The 17,775-nt window shown below is 35.7% G+C and overlaps 1 protein-coding gene across 1 annotated transcript in view; it reads right to left on the bottom strand.

Moving 5' to 3' along the window:
• Nucleotides 1-3,307: 3,307 nt before the first annotated feature.
• Nucleotides 3,308-17,775, bottom strand: part of pkp1b (plakophilin 1b) — a 40,943-nt gene continuing 26,475 nt past the window's right edge. The window contains 5 exon segments of the mRNA XM_056460595.1: nt 3,308-3,909; nt 7,974-8,058; nt 9,690-9,885; nt 14,204-14,357; nt 16,996-17,166. Of these exon segments, the coding sequence (XP_056316570.1) occupies nt 3,835-3,909; nt 7,974-8,058; nt 9,690-9,885; nt 14,204-14,357; nt 16,996-17,166 (681 nt within the window). The 3' untranslated portion in view covers nt 3,308-3,834.

Below are 17,775 nucleotides of genomic sequence, written 5' to 3'. Positions count from 1 at the left end.
AGAGTCCCCTTCACTATACTGGGACATCAGGACCCACACAGAACGCAGGTTGGGCGCCCCCTGCTGGCCTCACTAACACTACTTGTGGCAGCAACCTAGCTTTCCCATATGGTCTCCCATCCAGATACTGACCAGGCGCGTTTGATTTGAACATTTAGAAACTAAACTTATAAGACGTTTGTTGCTTAGTTTTATTGGTGATTCCAAATATGTAATGTAATCGTAAGCTTGGTTAACAGTTTTGGAGAATTTGATGTTTCCTCTTTCAGACAGAATGCCCGAGCATCCTGCCCAAGAGGAATTTCAAAGATGGCTGTCGAGTGAAATGTGTTGCCTTAAAGGGAACATAGTTTACCTCTTTTTTATGATGTAATATTAATATTATGGTTCTTCTAAGTGTACCAGTTTAGGTTCAGTTTAAAACACAATTCAGATTTTTTTATTATAATGTGTTAAAAAGTGTCATGTTGGGGGCGTGTCCACAGTTCGCTGATTTATGGGTGTGTTGCTTCACATGTAAATTAGTTTCAGCTTCCTGCCAACGTAACAAGGGGGCGGGGCCATGAGCTCACCCGCTCTGCGTTTGCAACAGTCTGACAGGCAGACGGAGGAGAGAGAAGATCGTACATGTACGACTCAGACACAGACCAAGCAGAGAGTACAAAATCATTTGTGTCTTTGTACAGTTTTACAGCCAACTGTGTGCTAGTTTATAGTTCCGAGCTTGTACACAGAAACTAATAACCACGCACACTGAATTAACTTTGACTGAGGCACCGGATGCGCCGCTCGAAGCCGCGACACGGCACACCAGACACGCTCTGTAGCGCCGCAGATACATGACGTGTCCCGAATCGTCGCGCCACGCATTTTTGAATTCTAAATATAGGTTTCTGCAGCGGTCCGCGGCGCCCAGCCGTCGACTTGAGTGTACCTTGATAGAAACCTATGTTTAGAATTCTAAAACGCATGCTAGTTAAGATCACAGGGAGCTTCTGGGATCGCAAGAAATGCAAACGGCTGAAGTATAAGGTAGACTCAATGAGAAGTACACATGTTTGCAAACCTACCTAAAGATACAACCAATAATTCCGATTAGAGCGATAATGTGGAGAATATTGATCTTGTGTTGAGCCCAATGAGCCTTGCATCTAAAAATAGAGCTAGCGTGTTCCTTTAATGATATCGCTTCAACTCACGCTGAAAATGGCGGACGTGAATCAACAAACTGAGGATATGATGACGCGCCTGTCAATCAATATTGGTGGGCGGGGGATCACACTCCTGCGTAAAGTTGCGGTCGGTTTGAAAACCGCTCCAATTGGTCCACCGTTTTTCATGTTGTTAAATTGAAAAAAAAGCACTGGGTGTGCTTATATCACCCCAATATGACGGTCTATACACCATACATGCAAAGAAATATCCAGCTAAGGCTTAAATCTGTAAGTGTACAGTGTTTAAAACTATTGATTCATCTATAAAAGAGTCGACTCATAGTGCTTCAAACGAGTCGTCTTGATAACGAGTCATTAGGTGTTTCGTGATGACGCAGCTACGAAACAAGTAGTTGGGCGCGCAAACCCGGGAGATTTGAAACCTGCGGCCCCACCCACTAACAGAAAAAAAAGTCTCACACACACACACACACACACACACACACACACACAGACAGACACCGGTCGAATGAAGTCACGCTGTGCAGATGGATATTATGGACAGTCTAATCAAAGATGAAACATCAGCAATATAGCCCAGCCTTGAGCAGTTCTGAGTGCTTCTGAAAACTACATGCTTTCAAAGAAGACTTCATCAGTTTGTTAAAGGAAGGATCAAAGACTGTCAGAACATGGATCAGTGCATCATGGATCAGTTTCTTCCCCCATTTCACCAGTGTAAGTACGTGCGATTAAAATTGTTGCCTCGTTTACTCTAGCTTGCAAATTCTGTATTTAGTTGTGTTTTGTTACTTGTAACTGCGTGTACTGTATCAGGTTAACTCTTTATATTCTCATATTGCGTGTAAAGCCACGTTGAAAACGTGACGCGTGCCGCTTTGATTACGGATCGTCAGCTGTTTACACGCATGCAACGGTCAAGTTTCAAAATAGTTCAGCTCAGGTTCGAGGTGAGGTGTCTAAATTGCACCCAGCAAGCTGAACTAGCGCTCTAGGCGTGTGTGTCGTGTCCTCGGGTAGGAGTAATGTGTCTGTGTGTGTGTGTGTCTGTGTCTCCTCGTGTGTGTAACGCACGGGTATTCGCGGATATAACTGAGTGCCGCGCCGCGCCCTCTCAATTCAGCCGCTCCTCTATGGACGCGCCGGCCCTGTGTGTGTGTCTGTGTCTCCTCGTGTGTGTAACGCACGGGTATTCGCGGATATAACTGAGTGCCGCGCCCTCTCTATTCAGCCGCTCCTCTATGGACGCGCAGGCCCTGTGTGTGTGTGTGTGTGTGTGTGTGTGTGTGTGTGTGTGTGTGTGTGTGTGCGTGTGTGTGTGTGTGTGTGTGTGTGTGTGAAAAGAGCAAGAAGACTGAGACAGCCTAGATCTCCTCGCCAGTTCTTGGACTTTTTGCTCAATAAAATAGTTAGTCATCAGTATTTTCTAGTCCATCGTCTGTTTACATTCACCCACTGGCAGCCAAAATCCACTATGAAGCGTGTGTGCACTGTGACTACTTTTATATTGTAGATTAGCAGCTGGGCATTTCACTCTGTCTCACGCTGAAGCCTTGTCCGTGTCGACCAATCACAGCAGGCTGTCATCGGTCCAATCAGCGCAGATTAGCTTCGCGCTGAGGAGGGGTTTGGGAACAAATGAATCGCTGAACGATTCATATGGGAGTCACTGGGATAATTAGGTAAAAATAAATGCAGATTATAAGACCATCAAAGTGTTTTTTGACCTTGCATGCATATTAGACTGTTGTTGGAGACCCTTACAACCTAAATATGACCCTATTTCATGTATAATATGGGCTCTTTAAAAATATTCCTAAAAGTCACTTTTTCAAACTTTTCAAGCTTCAAATTTGTTGGAAAAAAGATCAAGGTCCCATTATGCAATTGAAAAGCATAAATAAATGGCAAAACTTGAATCACAAAACACAGAAAACTGCTAATTAATGGATTTTTTTTCAGCATGAAAGTACATACATGTAATTAAAGTAAAGCTAATGCATAAAAACATTTCCAGAGTAAAGATTTATGATTAATTTAGCTGAATAATGACTTTGTTTATCTCTTGTTTGCATGATAATAATGATGTGATTTTGAAAAGTTGTGCAGCTCATAGTAAAGTGTGACACAAATTACCGCTGTTGAAACCTTTATTGAAACTTTGCTTGTTACTGTGTAATGAAACATGACAAATTGATACACACCCTTAATGCAACAACCACAATGTTTGTAAAGTTGTACAGATGTCAATGAGCCAAGGAAACTTCTTAGAATTAATTACTCACTGACTGACTGAGAGATCCTGCATGTGATATCATATTTATATGGTCAGATAACATATTACTTGCTATATAAAACATAATATATAACATTTTAATCTTGCACAAACATCCAGTAACACTCGTACAAATCATTTTTAAAATGATCCTAAATCCTTTCAGAACATAATAAACACACACAATTCCATATCTATTATTCTTTTAACTAAATGAACATACATTCTTGAGAAACAGAAACTAATGTATGCGGTGTTTGTGTTTCTCAACATAAAGCATCTACTGCCCCGAAAGAAATAAAAACCTCATTCTTACCATTTCTTCTGCAATACTCAACCAGAATTATTAAGCAATGCAATTTAAATGCATTTTTAAAGTGCCTCTCAGTCAATAACCTGAAAAGATTTGAAAGCTGCCGACGTCACGTCATTCACAAAGGACTTCTTATTCATGCCTTGCTGCAAAACAAACAAATAAACCATGTTAGATGCCATTTAGCGTTACTGAACACCAGTAGTGCCATTTTAAAGGTTCCTAATATTTTTGTGATATCCTACAGTAATTTATGTTATAAAAAATTATAATAATAATAATAATAAGTTTCTCATAACATTCAGTGATGCATTGGCTCTTTTCTGATTGTTCAGATGGCTCTGCTCTAATTGGTCATATTGCCCTACTAAGTTCTGATTGTTCAGATGGATCTACTCTGCTCTATTTAGTCATATGGCTCCACTTTGCTCTGACTGGTCAGATGGCTCTACTTTTATTGGCCCATTACCTATACTTTTCTGTAATTGGTCATATTACCATACTCTAATCTGATTGGTCAGATGGGTCTACTCTGATCTGATAGGTCAGATGAATCTCCAATGTTATGATTACTCAGATGGCTCTGCTCTAATTGGTCATACTGCCCTACTCTGCTTCAATTGGTCTGATGACTACTTTTATTTGATTGTTTGATAGCTCTAATTGGTCATAGAGCTATACTCTGCTCTGATTGGACAGATGACGCTATTCTGTTTTGATTTGCCATATGGCTCGACTCTGATCTGATTGGTCAGATGGATTTACCGTGCTATGATTGGTCAGATGGATTTACCGTGCTATGATTGGTCAGATGACTCTGCTGTAATTGGTCATATTAATCTACTCTGATCTGATTGGTCAGATGGATTTACCGTGCTATGATTGGTCAGATGGCCTAAACCGGTAATAGTGCTATTGTCTAATCTGATTGATCAGATGACCCTATTCTGTTTTGCTTGGTCAAATGGCTCGACTCTGTTTTGATTGGTCAGATGTCTCAACTCTGATTAGTCAGATGGCCCTAACTGGTAATAGTGCTATTATCTAATCTGATTGGTCAAATCACCCTATCCTGTTTTGATTGGTCAGATGACCCTTAATGATAACAATGCTACGGTCTAATCTGATTGGTCAGATGACCCTATCCAGTTTTGATTGGTAAGATGGCTCAACTCTGATCTGATTGGTCAGATGGCCCTAAGTAGTAATAGTACTATTGTTTAATCTGACTGGTCAGATGACCCTATTCGGTTTTGACTCGTCAGATGACTCAACTCTGATCTGATTGGTCAGATGGATCTACCGTGCTATGATTGGTCAGCTGGGCCTAACTGGTAATAGTGCTACTGTGTAATCTGATTAATCAGATGACCCTATTCTACTTTGATTGGTCAGATGGCTCAACTCTGATCTGAATGGTCAAAAGGGCCTAACTGGTAATTGTGCTATTATCTAATCTGATTGGTCAGATGGATCTACCGTGCTATGATTGGTCAGATGACTCTGCTCTAATTGGACATATTGATCTACTATGATTTGATTGGTCAGATGGCTCAACTCTGATCTGAATGGTCAAAAGGGCCTAACTGGTAATTGTGCTATTATCTAATCTGATTGGTCAGATGGATCTACCGTGCTATGATTGGTCAGATGACTCTGCTCTAATTGGACATATTGATCTACTATGATTTGATTGATCAGATGGCTCTACTCTGCTTTGATTGGTCAGATGGCCTTAACTGGTAATAGTGCTAGTCTAATCTGATTGGTCAGACGCCCCTATTCTGTTTTGATTGGTCAGATGTCTCAACTCTGATCTGATTGGTCAGATGGCCTTAACTGGTAATAGTGCTATTATCTAATCTGATTGGTCAAATCACCCTATCCTGTTTTGATTGGTCAGATGACCCTTAATGATAACAATGCTACGGTCTAATCTGATTGGTCAGATGACCCTATCCAGTTTTGATTGGTAAGATGGCTCAACTCTGATCTGATTGGTCAGATGGCCCTAAGTAGTAATAGTACTATTGTTTAATCTGACTGGTCAGATGACCCTATTCTGTTTTGACTCGTCAGATGACTCAACTCTGATCTGATTGGTCAGATGGATCTACCGTGCTATGATTGGTCAGCTGGGCCTAACTGGTAATAGTGCTACTGTGTAATCTGATTAATCAGATGACCCTATTCTACTTTGATTGGTCAGATGGCTCAACTCTGATCTGAATGGTCAAAAGGGCCTAACTAGTAATTGTGCTATTATCTAATCTGATTGGTCAGATGGATCTACCGTGCTATGATTGGTCAGATGACTCTGCTCTAATTGGACATATTGATCTACTATGATTTGATTGGTCAGATGGCTCAACTCTGATCTGAATGGTCAAAAGGGCCTAACTGGTAATTGTGCTATTATCTAATCTGATTGGTCAGATGGATCTACCGTGCTATGATTGGTCAGATGACTCTGCTCTAATTGGACATATTGATCTACTATGATTTGATTGATCAGATGGCTCTACTCTGCTTTGATTGGTCAGATGGCCTTAACTGGTAATAGTGCTAGTCTAATCTGATTGGTCAGACGCCCCTATTCTGTTTTGATTGGTCAGATGTCTCAACTCTGATCTGATTGGTCAGATGGCCTTAACTGGTAATAGTGCTATTATCTAATCTGATTGGTAAGATGACCCTATCCTGTTTTGATTGGTCAGATGGCTCAACTTTGTTTTGATTTGTCAGATGGCTCGACTCTGATCTGACTGACCAGATGGATCTACCATGCTATGATTGGTCTGAGGACTCTGCTCTAATTGGTCATATTGATCTACTCTGAACTAATTGGTCGGATAGAACTACCATGCTATGATTGGTCAGATGACTCTGCTGTAATTGGTCATATTAATCTACTCTGATCTGATTGATCGGATGGCTCTGCTTTGTTTTGACTGGTCAGATGGCCCTAACTGGTAATAATGCTATTGTCTAATCTGATTGGTCAGATGACCCTATTCTGTTTTGATTGATCAGATGGCTCTGCATTGCATTGATTGATCAAATGGATCTACCATGCTATGATTGGTCAGATGACTCTATTCTGTTTTGATTGTTGATCAGATGTCTCAACTCTGAACTGATTGGTCAGATGATTGTAATTGGGCATAGAGAAATCATCTTTCTCTGATTGGTCAGATGGCTCTAGTCTGCTCTATTTAATCATATGGCTGCACTTTGCTCATATTGGTCAGGTTTGTAAATGAACTCTTTAATGCACAATAAAACATTGTTTATTATTTTTCATAAGTAAAGTTTTCATTCTTTCCAAATGATCTTAAACCTGAATGCACACATACTCATGGGGACTTGTGTCACAGTAAACATGCTTATAAATCATACAGAATGAAGTATTATGAAAATGCAAAAAGAGGTCAAATTTAGGGGTATGGGGTCAGAATATACAGTGTGTACAGTATTAACCATTACATCTATGAAAGTCCCCAAAAAGAGCAAGTGTGTGCCGATTTCAGCACTAGCTCAACATTATCTGAGAATCATGAAACCAGTGAGTTCAGATTCTTCAGGTCATCTTGAGACACAGACACACACACACACAAAGCCTGCATGGCTGCTGTGCTGAGGTGTGGCCGCTTTCACCCTTCAGCTTTCTCACACACCTCATGTCTCCATGTTCTCCAACCACACCCAAACACTAATCCTTCAACCGCCTGACAGACACTGAACTACACACACACATCCCTAACCGCCTGAGGAAACACACATCTGACTCCACGCGCTCCTGTATTTACATTCACTTCATTCAGACTTCTTTACACGAGCTGAACTAAATATACACATCTGTTTTCATCCGTCACAATTCTTTAAAAATAAACAACAACATCTGTTCTGGTGATTTAATGGCTGGATAAGCTTAACCGTGATCTGAAGAATCAATATCTAATTCAGGAAGTTGTATATACAAGTAAATGCTTTCACTTTTTCTGCTTCAGAATTGTATGTTTAGCTGAAGGTGTGGCTGCTTCTTCTTAATCATCTGTTAAATTAACTCTTGATTTTCAAGTGAAAATTGTTTCCACACATTTTATTTTAATGTAGCAGAACGAGTCCTAGGTTCTATGGCGCAAGCAAGTGGTGAAAATATCTGTATGTGTGTTAAGATGAACATCAGGCCTTACGTTTGCACTTTTACCTTTTTAAGAAAACTTTGGATATTCTTATCCGACCACAGACTGTGAAGAAGAAATGCTGACGCCTTGCTGGACTTCGGAAGACCCCTGATGAATAAATGACAAACATTTCAAAATACAATACATATATATACGATTGAATAACATTATTCATTCATTCATTTTTCTTTCAGCTTAGTCCCTTATTTATCAGTGGTCACCACAGTGGAATGAACTATTCCGGCATGTGTTTAACGCAGCGGTTGACCTTCCAGCTGCAACCCAGTACTGGGAAACACCCATACACTCTCACATTTACACACACTCATACACTATGGCGAATTTCTGTTTACCCAATTCACCTTTAGCGCATGTTTTTGGACTGTGGGAGAAACCGGAGTACCCGGAGGAAACCCACGCCAACATGGGGAGAACATGCAAACTCCACACAGAAACGCCAACTGGCTCAGCTAGGACTCGAACCAGCGACCTTCTTGCTGTGAGGTGAGAGTGCTAACCACTTAGCCACCCAAAATTACAATATATGAAGCAAATTGAATAATACTATGGTAATGAAATAGATTAACAACAGAACAGATAACACATAAAATATAGACATTAATTATGCCATATTTGTTTTGGTGTCCAGATTAAATTAAATGTACAGCATATATACAGTGCTCAACATAAATATTTGTATCCATTTCTCAGTGAATATAGGTCATATTCTTTGGTGCATTTGAACAAAACAGATTCATTAAAAAGATATTAAAATAATATTTCAGTCCGAGAACATCTTTAAAATTAGAAAGATAATACATTCAAAATCATGAGAAATATTAGGGAAAAAAATACGAAAATGTAAACAAATTACATAATTTTTTTTTGTTTCTTGTGAATTTTTTCATTCTGTATTTAATATTTTTCTCTAACATCTAAATTTGGGTGTACTATATTTGGACCGTTATCGCAAGTTATTTTGTTAGACTAGCTGCAGATTTGGCATCAGTACTGACTAATCTATATGCACATATAACATTGTAAAGCTAAATGAGAGATTTGTAAGGGAGGAAAACTCATACCGACCACTGTAAATAAAAGAAAAATTAAGCATATTAATTGCAAAGAGGTTCAACTAATCTAAATACATTAATGTATACATAAACATTTTAGACATTTTTCAAATAAGTAAAAATATGGGTGAAAATATCTCCACTGTCATTTAGCATACCAGTTATATTTATGTTAAATAAATTAAACAAAAATCTTTGACCTCTGATTTTTTAAAATACATCAAATAATTAAGCATTATTAAGAACTTCATGTTGACATCAAGAAAAAATGAATTATTAGATGAACCATTGCTACACTGAGTGTCAGACAGTATTAGTCGGTGTTATATGATGAAAAAAATGTTCTCATTCCTTTCTGTTTAAAAAATAAAAAAATTAAAAAAATGTTAACTAATAAAAAAATAATAAATAATAACAATAATATTAACAACAACATATATATATATATATATATATATATATATATATATATATATATATATATATATATATATATATATATATATATATATATATATATATATATATATATATATATATATATATACACACACACACATACATACATATACATATACATACACATACATACATACATAAATAAATATAACCATTCATTCACTTCCTTAATGCAGATAATCTTAGGTCAGTCAGCGGTGCACTCACAGATTGAGACTCGTGTTATTGAGGTTGTTGATCAGGCCGTTGTTTAGCAGACTCTTGCCGATATCTGGATCCGCCTTCATCAGGGTGTTTGCGCTGTGCAGAGCGGTGGCCATCGCACTGTCGTATTCAGGAGAAGATTCGCTCTTGGAGAGACCTGAGTTCAGGAAACCCACCAGCTGTGGCAGAGACTGACGTGCTTCATGGAGCAAAACAGCCAAACACACAACATACAGTACAGTCAGACACACAACAACCTAAATCACAAGAACAGTCGGTATCACTTTAGCCGATATTAAGAAGACAGTCTACTAATATTCAAATGAAAAGTACTGTAATTGGCACTCAAGTACTCATTTCACTCAACAAAATGTGCAATAGGGACCATCAAAATAAAGTTTTACCAAACAGTCAATCACAAAGTCCTACTTGTGATTGAATTGATTCAGTTAAAGGGTTAGTTCACTCAAGAATGACAATTCTGGTATAATTATCATCATTTTTTACAATAACATTGCTTTAACGGGAGATTAACAGCCCATTTATGTGTAGTTAACGGGTGATCTGGGACCTTTAGCCAGGACAGATTACGGTGCATATGTTCAGTTAAATAAAAAGTATAGTATACAGCTTTATTTTGCTTGTTTTGACATGTATAAAATCCTTCATTTTGAGCTCTGAAATTGATGTGAAATAAAATAATTGTACTATAAAACCCTGACCCATTTGCTTATGATTGAGCAAGCTCATACAGGCGGCATGTGGAGATAACTCAAAATCTAAATCAAGTCATTTTAGCATGTCAAAGTCATGTTTATGTGCATAAAATATATTTTCCCAACAATTAAATTGTGGCAAGTGAAAATGGCGAGTGGCTAGTAATGTTGGAAAACTACTAGCCACAGTGGCTGGTGATCAAAACAGTTAATGTCAAGTCCTGATCATAGGGGAGAGCAAGTAATGTGGGACAAAAGTAACAAAGCGATTAACTCTAAGTCCTGACAACATTTGCTTTCCAGGCTATAACAGCACATTCAGCATGCAACCCTTGATGGAGCTGCCAAATATCAGCTGATTTCGGGATCGTGTCCTGCGGTTAGCTCAGAATTTCAGTTTTTAAGTGCCGAGAGTAAATTACTGTAGCGGTTCTTTTTTCCTTATTACAAGTTGTGTTTCTCTTTTCATGCATCACACTATCATGATCAATCTACAGGTCTTTTAGTGCAATAACACATCCTTAAGTTTGCAATTTTCAGAGTTTTTCAGATTAAATCAGGTTTAAATGACAGGAGTTCCTGTGGGGACGACATTTATGTCCCACTGCTAATAGACAAACCTTTCATTTACAACCAAAATGAATGCATGATGCCCATAATATCAACAAATATTCAAAAATTGTAACATTTTGCATTGTTGGGTTGTGTTTGAAACATTTGATGGAGCTGAAACTTAAAATGAAAATGCTGTTTAATATTATTTTGCAAAAAATAAAGGACAAAATATGTTTGCAGTTAACATTAGCAAAGTCATAGTCAGATATATTTAAAATAAACAAGATTAAGCCAGTAAATCTAGCAAATGTGTCACTGTTGTCTGATCAGACTGGGTCAAAAGTAACAATGTGCAATATATGTTTAAAGTGAAATTATTTTGAAGTTGTTCTACATTTGTTCAAAGCACCACCTAATATAGGTTGTTTTCACATTGATGACGCGTGGAATTCAGATGGAGGGCAGGAAGTGGTTTTACAAAGGAATCGCTACCAGAACATCAAAATGGTTCTGTTTTATGTTGTTTATAATTGTTTAAATTGGCCAAAATAAGAAATGCCGAACAGCTTTTATAGACTTCCAAAAGATTTTGCTCATAAAGGGAGGAAAGTTCGAAAAACTGTCTGAAAAACGCAAAAAGGCGGCTTGTAATAAACTTTTTTTTCAATACATCCACGTGTACAAACTTTTTTGAACATGATAATTCATTTGACAGCACCAATAAAGATTATAAACAGGCCTAGCTGTGTATAAATATGTTATTATGTTATATGAAAATCAGATACAAACACCACCACGCTTATACAGAATCCAGGAGAATATAAACCGACGCTGCCATGTAATCGCTGCAATGAAATCTCCATCTTGTTTTGCAATAATCCACGTATTCACTGGGGTTTTAGCAGAATAAACAGCTGTAACGTGAACATCGAGATGCACAGCAGCGGCGAATGTTTGTTGAAGGTTAAGTTCATTGACAGAACAAAAAAAGAAATGCATCTGTTGCGACACAACTAGACGGTTATTATTGTGGAGCACTTTTTCCCCCTTACAAGAATAAATAAATAATAATGTAGACTACGCGTCCACGCTTTTGTATGCTTTCATCTGTTATTTCGTGATGTCTGGTAGATATCCGCATTGGGGAAAAACTATAGTAAAAACATTATGCTTAAAAAACTATAGTATTTACTGCAGTATTTTTTCAAGTAGCGTAATAGCTTATACATAGCCTCTTCATGATAAGGCTCATGCCCAACATATGTGGTTTTTTCTATTGATATCTCCTTTGAAATATGGTCTAAATGGCAAAACTACAGACTTTCCTCTATGTCTCCCATTCAGCTTTTTACTTCCTGCCCTCCATCTGAATTTTGCGCGTCACCAGAACCATGTGACTGAAAATACATAATTTTCCTGATTCTATAGTTCAATTCAATTTATGTTTATTTCTCTAACGCTTTTACAATGTAGATTGTGTCAAGTTTTCAGAGTTTAAGTTCAGTTCAGTGTGGTTTAATTTTCACTGCTGAAAGTCCAAACACTGAAGAGCATGGCCGCATTTACACTGCACTGTTCAGGTGAGTCAATTCAGATTTTTTTCTGTGGCACAGATCGGATATGGCCCATGTACGTGGAAGCAGGAACAAATCACATGGAATCCGATTTATTCAAATCAGATTCAGGCCTTGTTCATAGGCTTTGTGGAAATGTATTCGATATGAATCAGATCTATGCCCTCGTGTCTGCAGTGTAAGCATATAGATCGGATTTTCACCTGTCAATGCGAGTCACGCATCATTAAAAACCATAGCGAATGACGTCAAGTCTGACACTTTCTTTTCAGAACAGACCTCAGCAGAGTCGCAAACCTTAAATATCATATATTTGCTTTTAATATTGTCATAAAGCACAGGTATTTAAGCATGTTGACGAGAGCGAGAGAGCGCAATGTCCACCACGTAACCAATATAAACTAATATAAAACTAGCGCATACATCACATGCATAAACCACGCCATGGACATGACATTATGATGACTACTGGTTTAAAAAAGCCTAGATATCAAAAGAAGATGGACAAATGAGAACCTTTCTGTCATAAACTATAGTAAATCAGCTTGTCAAAGCTGCGAACAGATTGCATGGTTGTTGCTAGATCGGATACGTTTGCGGCCGGAAGTTAACGAGAATTATTATTTATTAAATTTTCTATTTTATTGTATTTTATTAACGTCTACCCCCACCCCAGCCCTAAACCCAACCATCACAATAACGGAAAAACAGTAATTGTGCCGAGTATTATTTATGTTATCTATTAAATTACACAATAAATTGCACTTTTTAATGGCTACTAAACCAACCCTAAACCCATTCGTCACAGTACTGTAAAAATATTAATTATTGTTATACAGTGTCATAAAAAAATGCTGCTATATTAATGTGCATATCGCACTTCCAGTCGGCCGCATATCCGATATAGACTTTACCCAGATTTCATATACAGGAATAGAGAAAAGGGCACTCTTTAATTATGTTGTTAGTCAGCGCCCGCTCTTTTTTTTCTGGTCATTGCGCCTTTGCCGTGTGCTGTGTAAATGCAGGTGATCGGATATGAGTCACTTTTAAAAGATGTAGGCAGGTCGTCAAAAAAAAATCAGACACAGTCACAAAATCGGAATTGACCATAAAGATCTGCAGTGTAAATGCAGCCCAAATCCATCCATGTGCAGCTCCACAAGTCCCAACCAAACCTTGAATTTTTTTCCTGGCTTCTATCAGTATTTTCTGAATTATAAAGTCGTAAAAAAAGATTCCCAGAACCCTTCAGTAAACATATTTGAGTCTGACATGCAAAAAAAAATATTTTCGAACCTGCCTACTATATTTTTTTCTGCCTCATTTGCATATTTTAGAAAACATCTCACACAGAAAATGTTTCCTTTGCTTGATTTAATCCATCAGCTGGGAAAATATGGCCACAAGTATTCATTTAATTGGCCATTCCACCACAAGAATCTAAATGAAACCTTTATTTAACGTGTTGTTTTTTAGATCCACAAAAGCCAAACAGCAATTGAAGATATTATGTAACAACAAAGGCAGTAATTGTTACTCTAATAAGCATAAACACACAGGGAGCAGCATTAATCCAGCAGTGACGCAGAACATGATGCAACTCTTCAAACAATAAGAGCCCAGTGTAGAGTGGCTTATGCGGGAGTCATGAACACACTTGTCTGCTTACCCATCACGTTGTTTGTTTTTGAGGATTTGGACAGATTCCCCAGCAGAGCCACTGCGCTGTTCTGTAGAGCTGGATTGGCCGACTGTAGTAGAGGACTGATGAACTTCATGCCGTTGAGCTTCTGAACGATTGTCTGACTCAAAACATTCGATACCTAAAAGACATGAGGCACACTCAATTATATGACATTGTACTTGAAAATGCATTTATGCTGTGCAATGCCATATATAACAGCACTGTGCGTATTGTTGAGGATGTGAAATACCGAAAATCCAACATATGTTGAAATCATAAACAGGTGCATGCTTAAAAAGTAAAATGTCATTAAAATTTAGATTACTACATAAACCATTACACTAAACAGTATATATATATATATATATATATATATATATATATATATATATATATATATATATATATATATATATATATATATATATATATATATATATATATATATATATAAGATAGCTTTAAAAATCTTAATATAATATAATATAATATAATATAATATAATATAATATAATATAATATAATATAATATAATATAATATAATATAATATAATATAATATAATCATTTTCTTTTCGGCTTAGTCCCTTTATTCATCAGGGGTCGCCACAGCGGAATGAACCGCCAACTTATCCAGCATATGTTTTATACATATTTACATATGCCCTTCCAGCTGCAACCCAACACTGGGAAACATCTATTTACTTATACAATGCGGGCAATTTAGCTTATTCAATTTCCCTATAGCGCAAGTCTATGGAGCACCCGGAGGAAACCCACGCCAACACGGGAAGAACATACAAACTTCACACAGAAATGCCAACTGACTCAGCTGGGACTCGAACCAGTGAACTTCTTGCTGTGAGGTGATCGTGCTACCCACTGCCCCACCATGATGCCCAATAATATAATACAATATAATATAATATAATATAATATAATATAATATAATATAATATAATATAATATAATATAATATAATATAATATAATATAATATAATATAATATAATATATTATAATTAATATAATATAATATAATTAATATAATATAATAAATATAATATAATGTAATATAATATGTAATATAATTAATATATATAATAAAATATAATATAATATAATATAATATAATATAATTAATATAATATAATATAATATAATATAATATAATATAATATAATATAATATAATTAATATAATATTATATAATATAATATAATATAATATAATATAATATAATATAATATAATATAATATAATATAATAAATATAATATAATATAATATAAATAATATAAATATAATAATATAATATAATATAATATAATATAATATAATATAATATAATAAATATAATATAATATAATATAATATAAATAATATAAATATAATAATATAATATAATATAATATAATATAATATAATATAATATAATATAATATAATATAATATAATATAATATAATATAATATAATATAATAATATAATATAATATAATATAATACCAGAAACTAAAGTAAATAAAAATATTATAAAATATTACATTATCTTGGACAGATTACATTACCCATGGACAGATGCATAGAAAAATAAATGAATAAATGAACTTATGAAGAGGTGCATACTTAAAAAAATATACAAATTAATTAACATTCCAAATACAAAATTAAATTTAAAAGAAAGTCCAGCCAATGATCTTGCAAAAAAAAAAGAAAAGATAATGAATAATAATAAATAATCTAAAAGCTAAACTTTGGCTTTCATGCATTTTTTTATTTAAATGAAAATAAAACTGAAGTAATTATATTTGGGCATAAAGAAAATCTGTTAAATGTCAATGTGGGATCTTTGGCCCCACATATTACCCAGTGTGCAAGAAATCTGTGTGTTATGTTTGATGAAAACTTGAAACAGATCAGTACTGTTGTAAAATCCTGCTTTTACCACCTCAGACAACTGTCTAAAGTCAAGCCATCTTTATCCCAGAGAATTTTCAAACAGTGATTCATGCCTTCATAACAACATGTCTGGGTTATTGTAACTCCCTCTATTATGGTATTTCTCAGTCTTCTCTCTCTCGTCTGCAGCTGGTACAAAATGCAGCTGCTAGAGTACTTTCTGACACCTGCAAGTATGAGTCGGTAGCTCCTATTTTTGCTGCACTTCACTGGTTACCCAATAAATACAGAATCGATTTTAAAATTGTATAATTTGTTTACAAAGCCATCAATAATCTTGCTTCTCAGTACCTTACTGATTTTCTCTGTCCATATACCCCCTCTCGTTCATTGAGATCTTATGATCTCAATTCACTCACTGTGCCTAGAACACGCCTTAATAAAGGAGGTGATCGAGCGTTTGCTGTTGCTGGTTCTAAACTCTGGGACATTCTACCAATGCACATTAGACTTTCCCCTCCATTTCTGTGTTTAAGTCCACTTTAAAGACCTACTGTCCCTCACTTTTAATACTCCTTGATCACTGTTTAATTGCTTTAATTTGTTAAATGTTTATATTCTGCTTTCTTCTCTGCCTTTAGTACTCCAATGTACAGCACTTTGGTTGTTTTTAAATGTGCTTTATAAATAAATATTGTATAGTACTCTATTGTATTGTAATGTATTTCCCAGTACTTGGCTGTGACTGAAAGGGCATCTGCTGCTTAAAACACATGCCTGAGTAGTTGGCGGTTCACTCCAATGTGGCGACCTCTGATAAATCAAGAACTAAGCCGAAGGAACGATGAATGAATGAAATCAGAGTGACTCAGTCTTACCATGCCGTCATTGGCTGTGAGGTTCTGCAGGGCTCCACAACAGGCCTCCAGTGTGGCGTCCCGTTCACTGGAGCTCAGCAGACTGAGGTAAAACTGCAGCGCTTTAGAGTGGAAGAGCCAGCCCGCACCTTTAGGGTTGTTATCCTCCATCACAGGATAGTCAAAAACGCTCTGAAACACAAAAGATACATACACATGAAGGACAGCGCTTCATAAAAAACTATCCATAGTGATGCAATGCTTTCTGCAACTCTCTCATGCTTTTCTTTCATGTGGCAAGGTATATTTACATGCAAGTCATGGACAATGATCTTAATGGTCACAATTTGGCAATGCGATGAAACACAATATCTAAAATCTTCTTTGTGGTTAACCTTTGAATAAAATAAAATAAAATAAAATAAAATAAAAGCAAATAAAACTAATATTTTATCTTACATGTCGCCAACCAATTGAGTACTAAAATAAAATAAAATAAACTAAAATAAAAATACAATGTCATTAAATTAAAAAATTAAAAATTAAATAACAATAACAATAACACTGAAATAAAATAATACTAAATTAAAATAAAACAACACTGCACTCAAATAAAATAAAAATAATACTAAAATGACTTAAAATTAAAAACGAAATTTAATAAAATAAATTAAAATACAATAATACAAAAAATAATAATATAAAATGAAATTAATTGAAATAAAATGAAATAAAATAAAAAATAAAATGAACTAAAGCAAATAAAAATAATACTAAAATAAAAATAAAACAAAAACTTAA

This window comes from Danio aesculapii, chromosome 6 (assembly GCF_903798145.1).
Source record: "Danio aesculapii chromosome 6, fDanAes4.1, whole genome shotgun sequence".
In the NCBI taxonomy this organism is placed as follows: domain Eukaryota; kingdom Metazoa; phylum Chordata; class Actinopteri; order Cypriniformes; family Danionidae; genus Danio; species Danio aesculapii.
The sequence above is the reverse complement of the archived record's forward strand: the minus strand, read 5'-3'. Positions and strand labels throughout refer to the sequence as shown.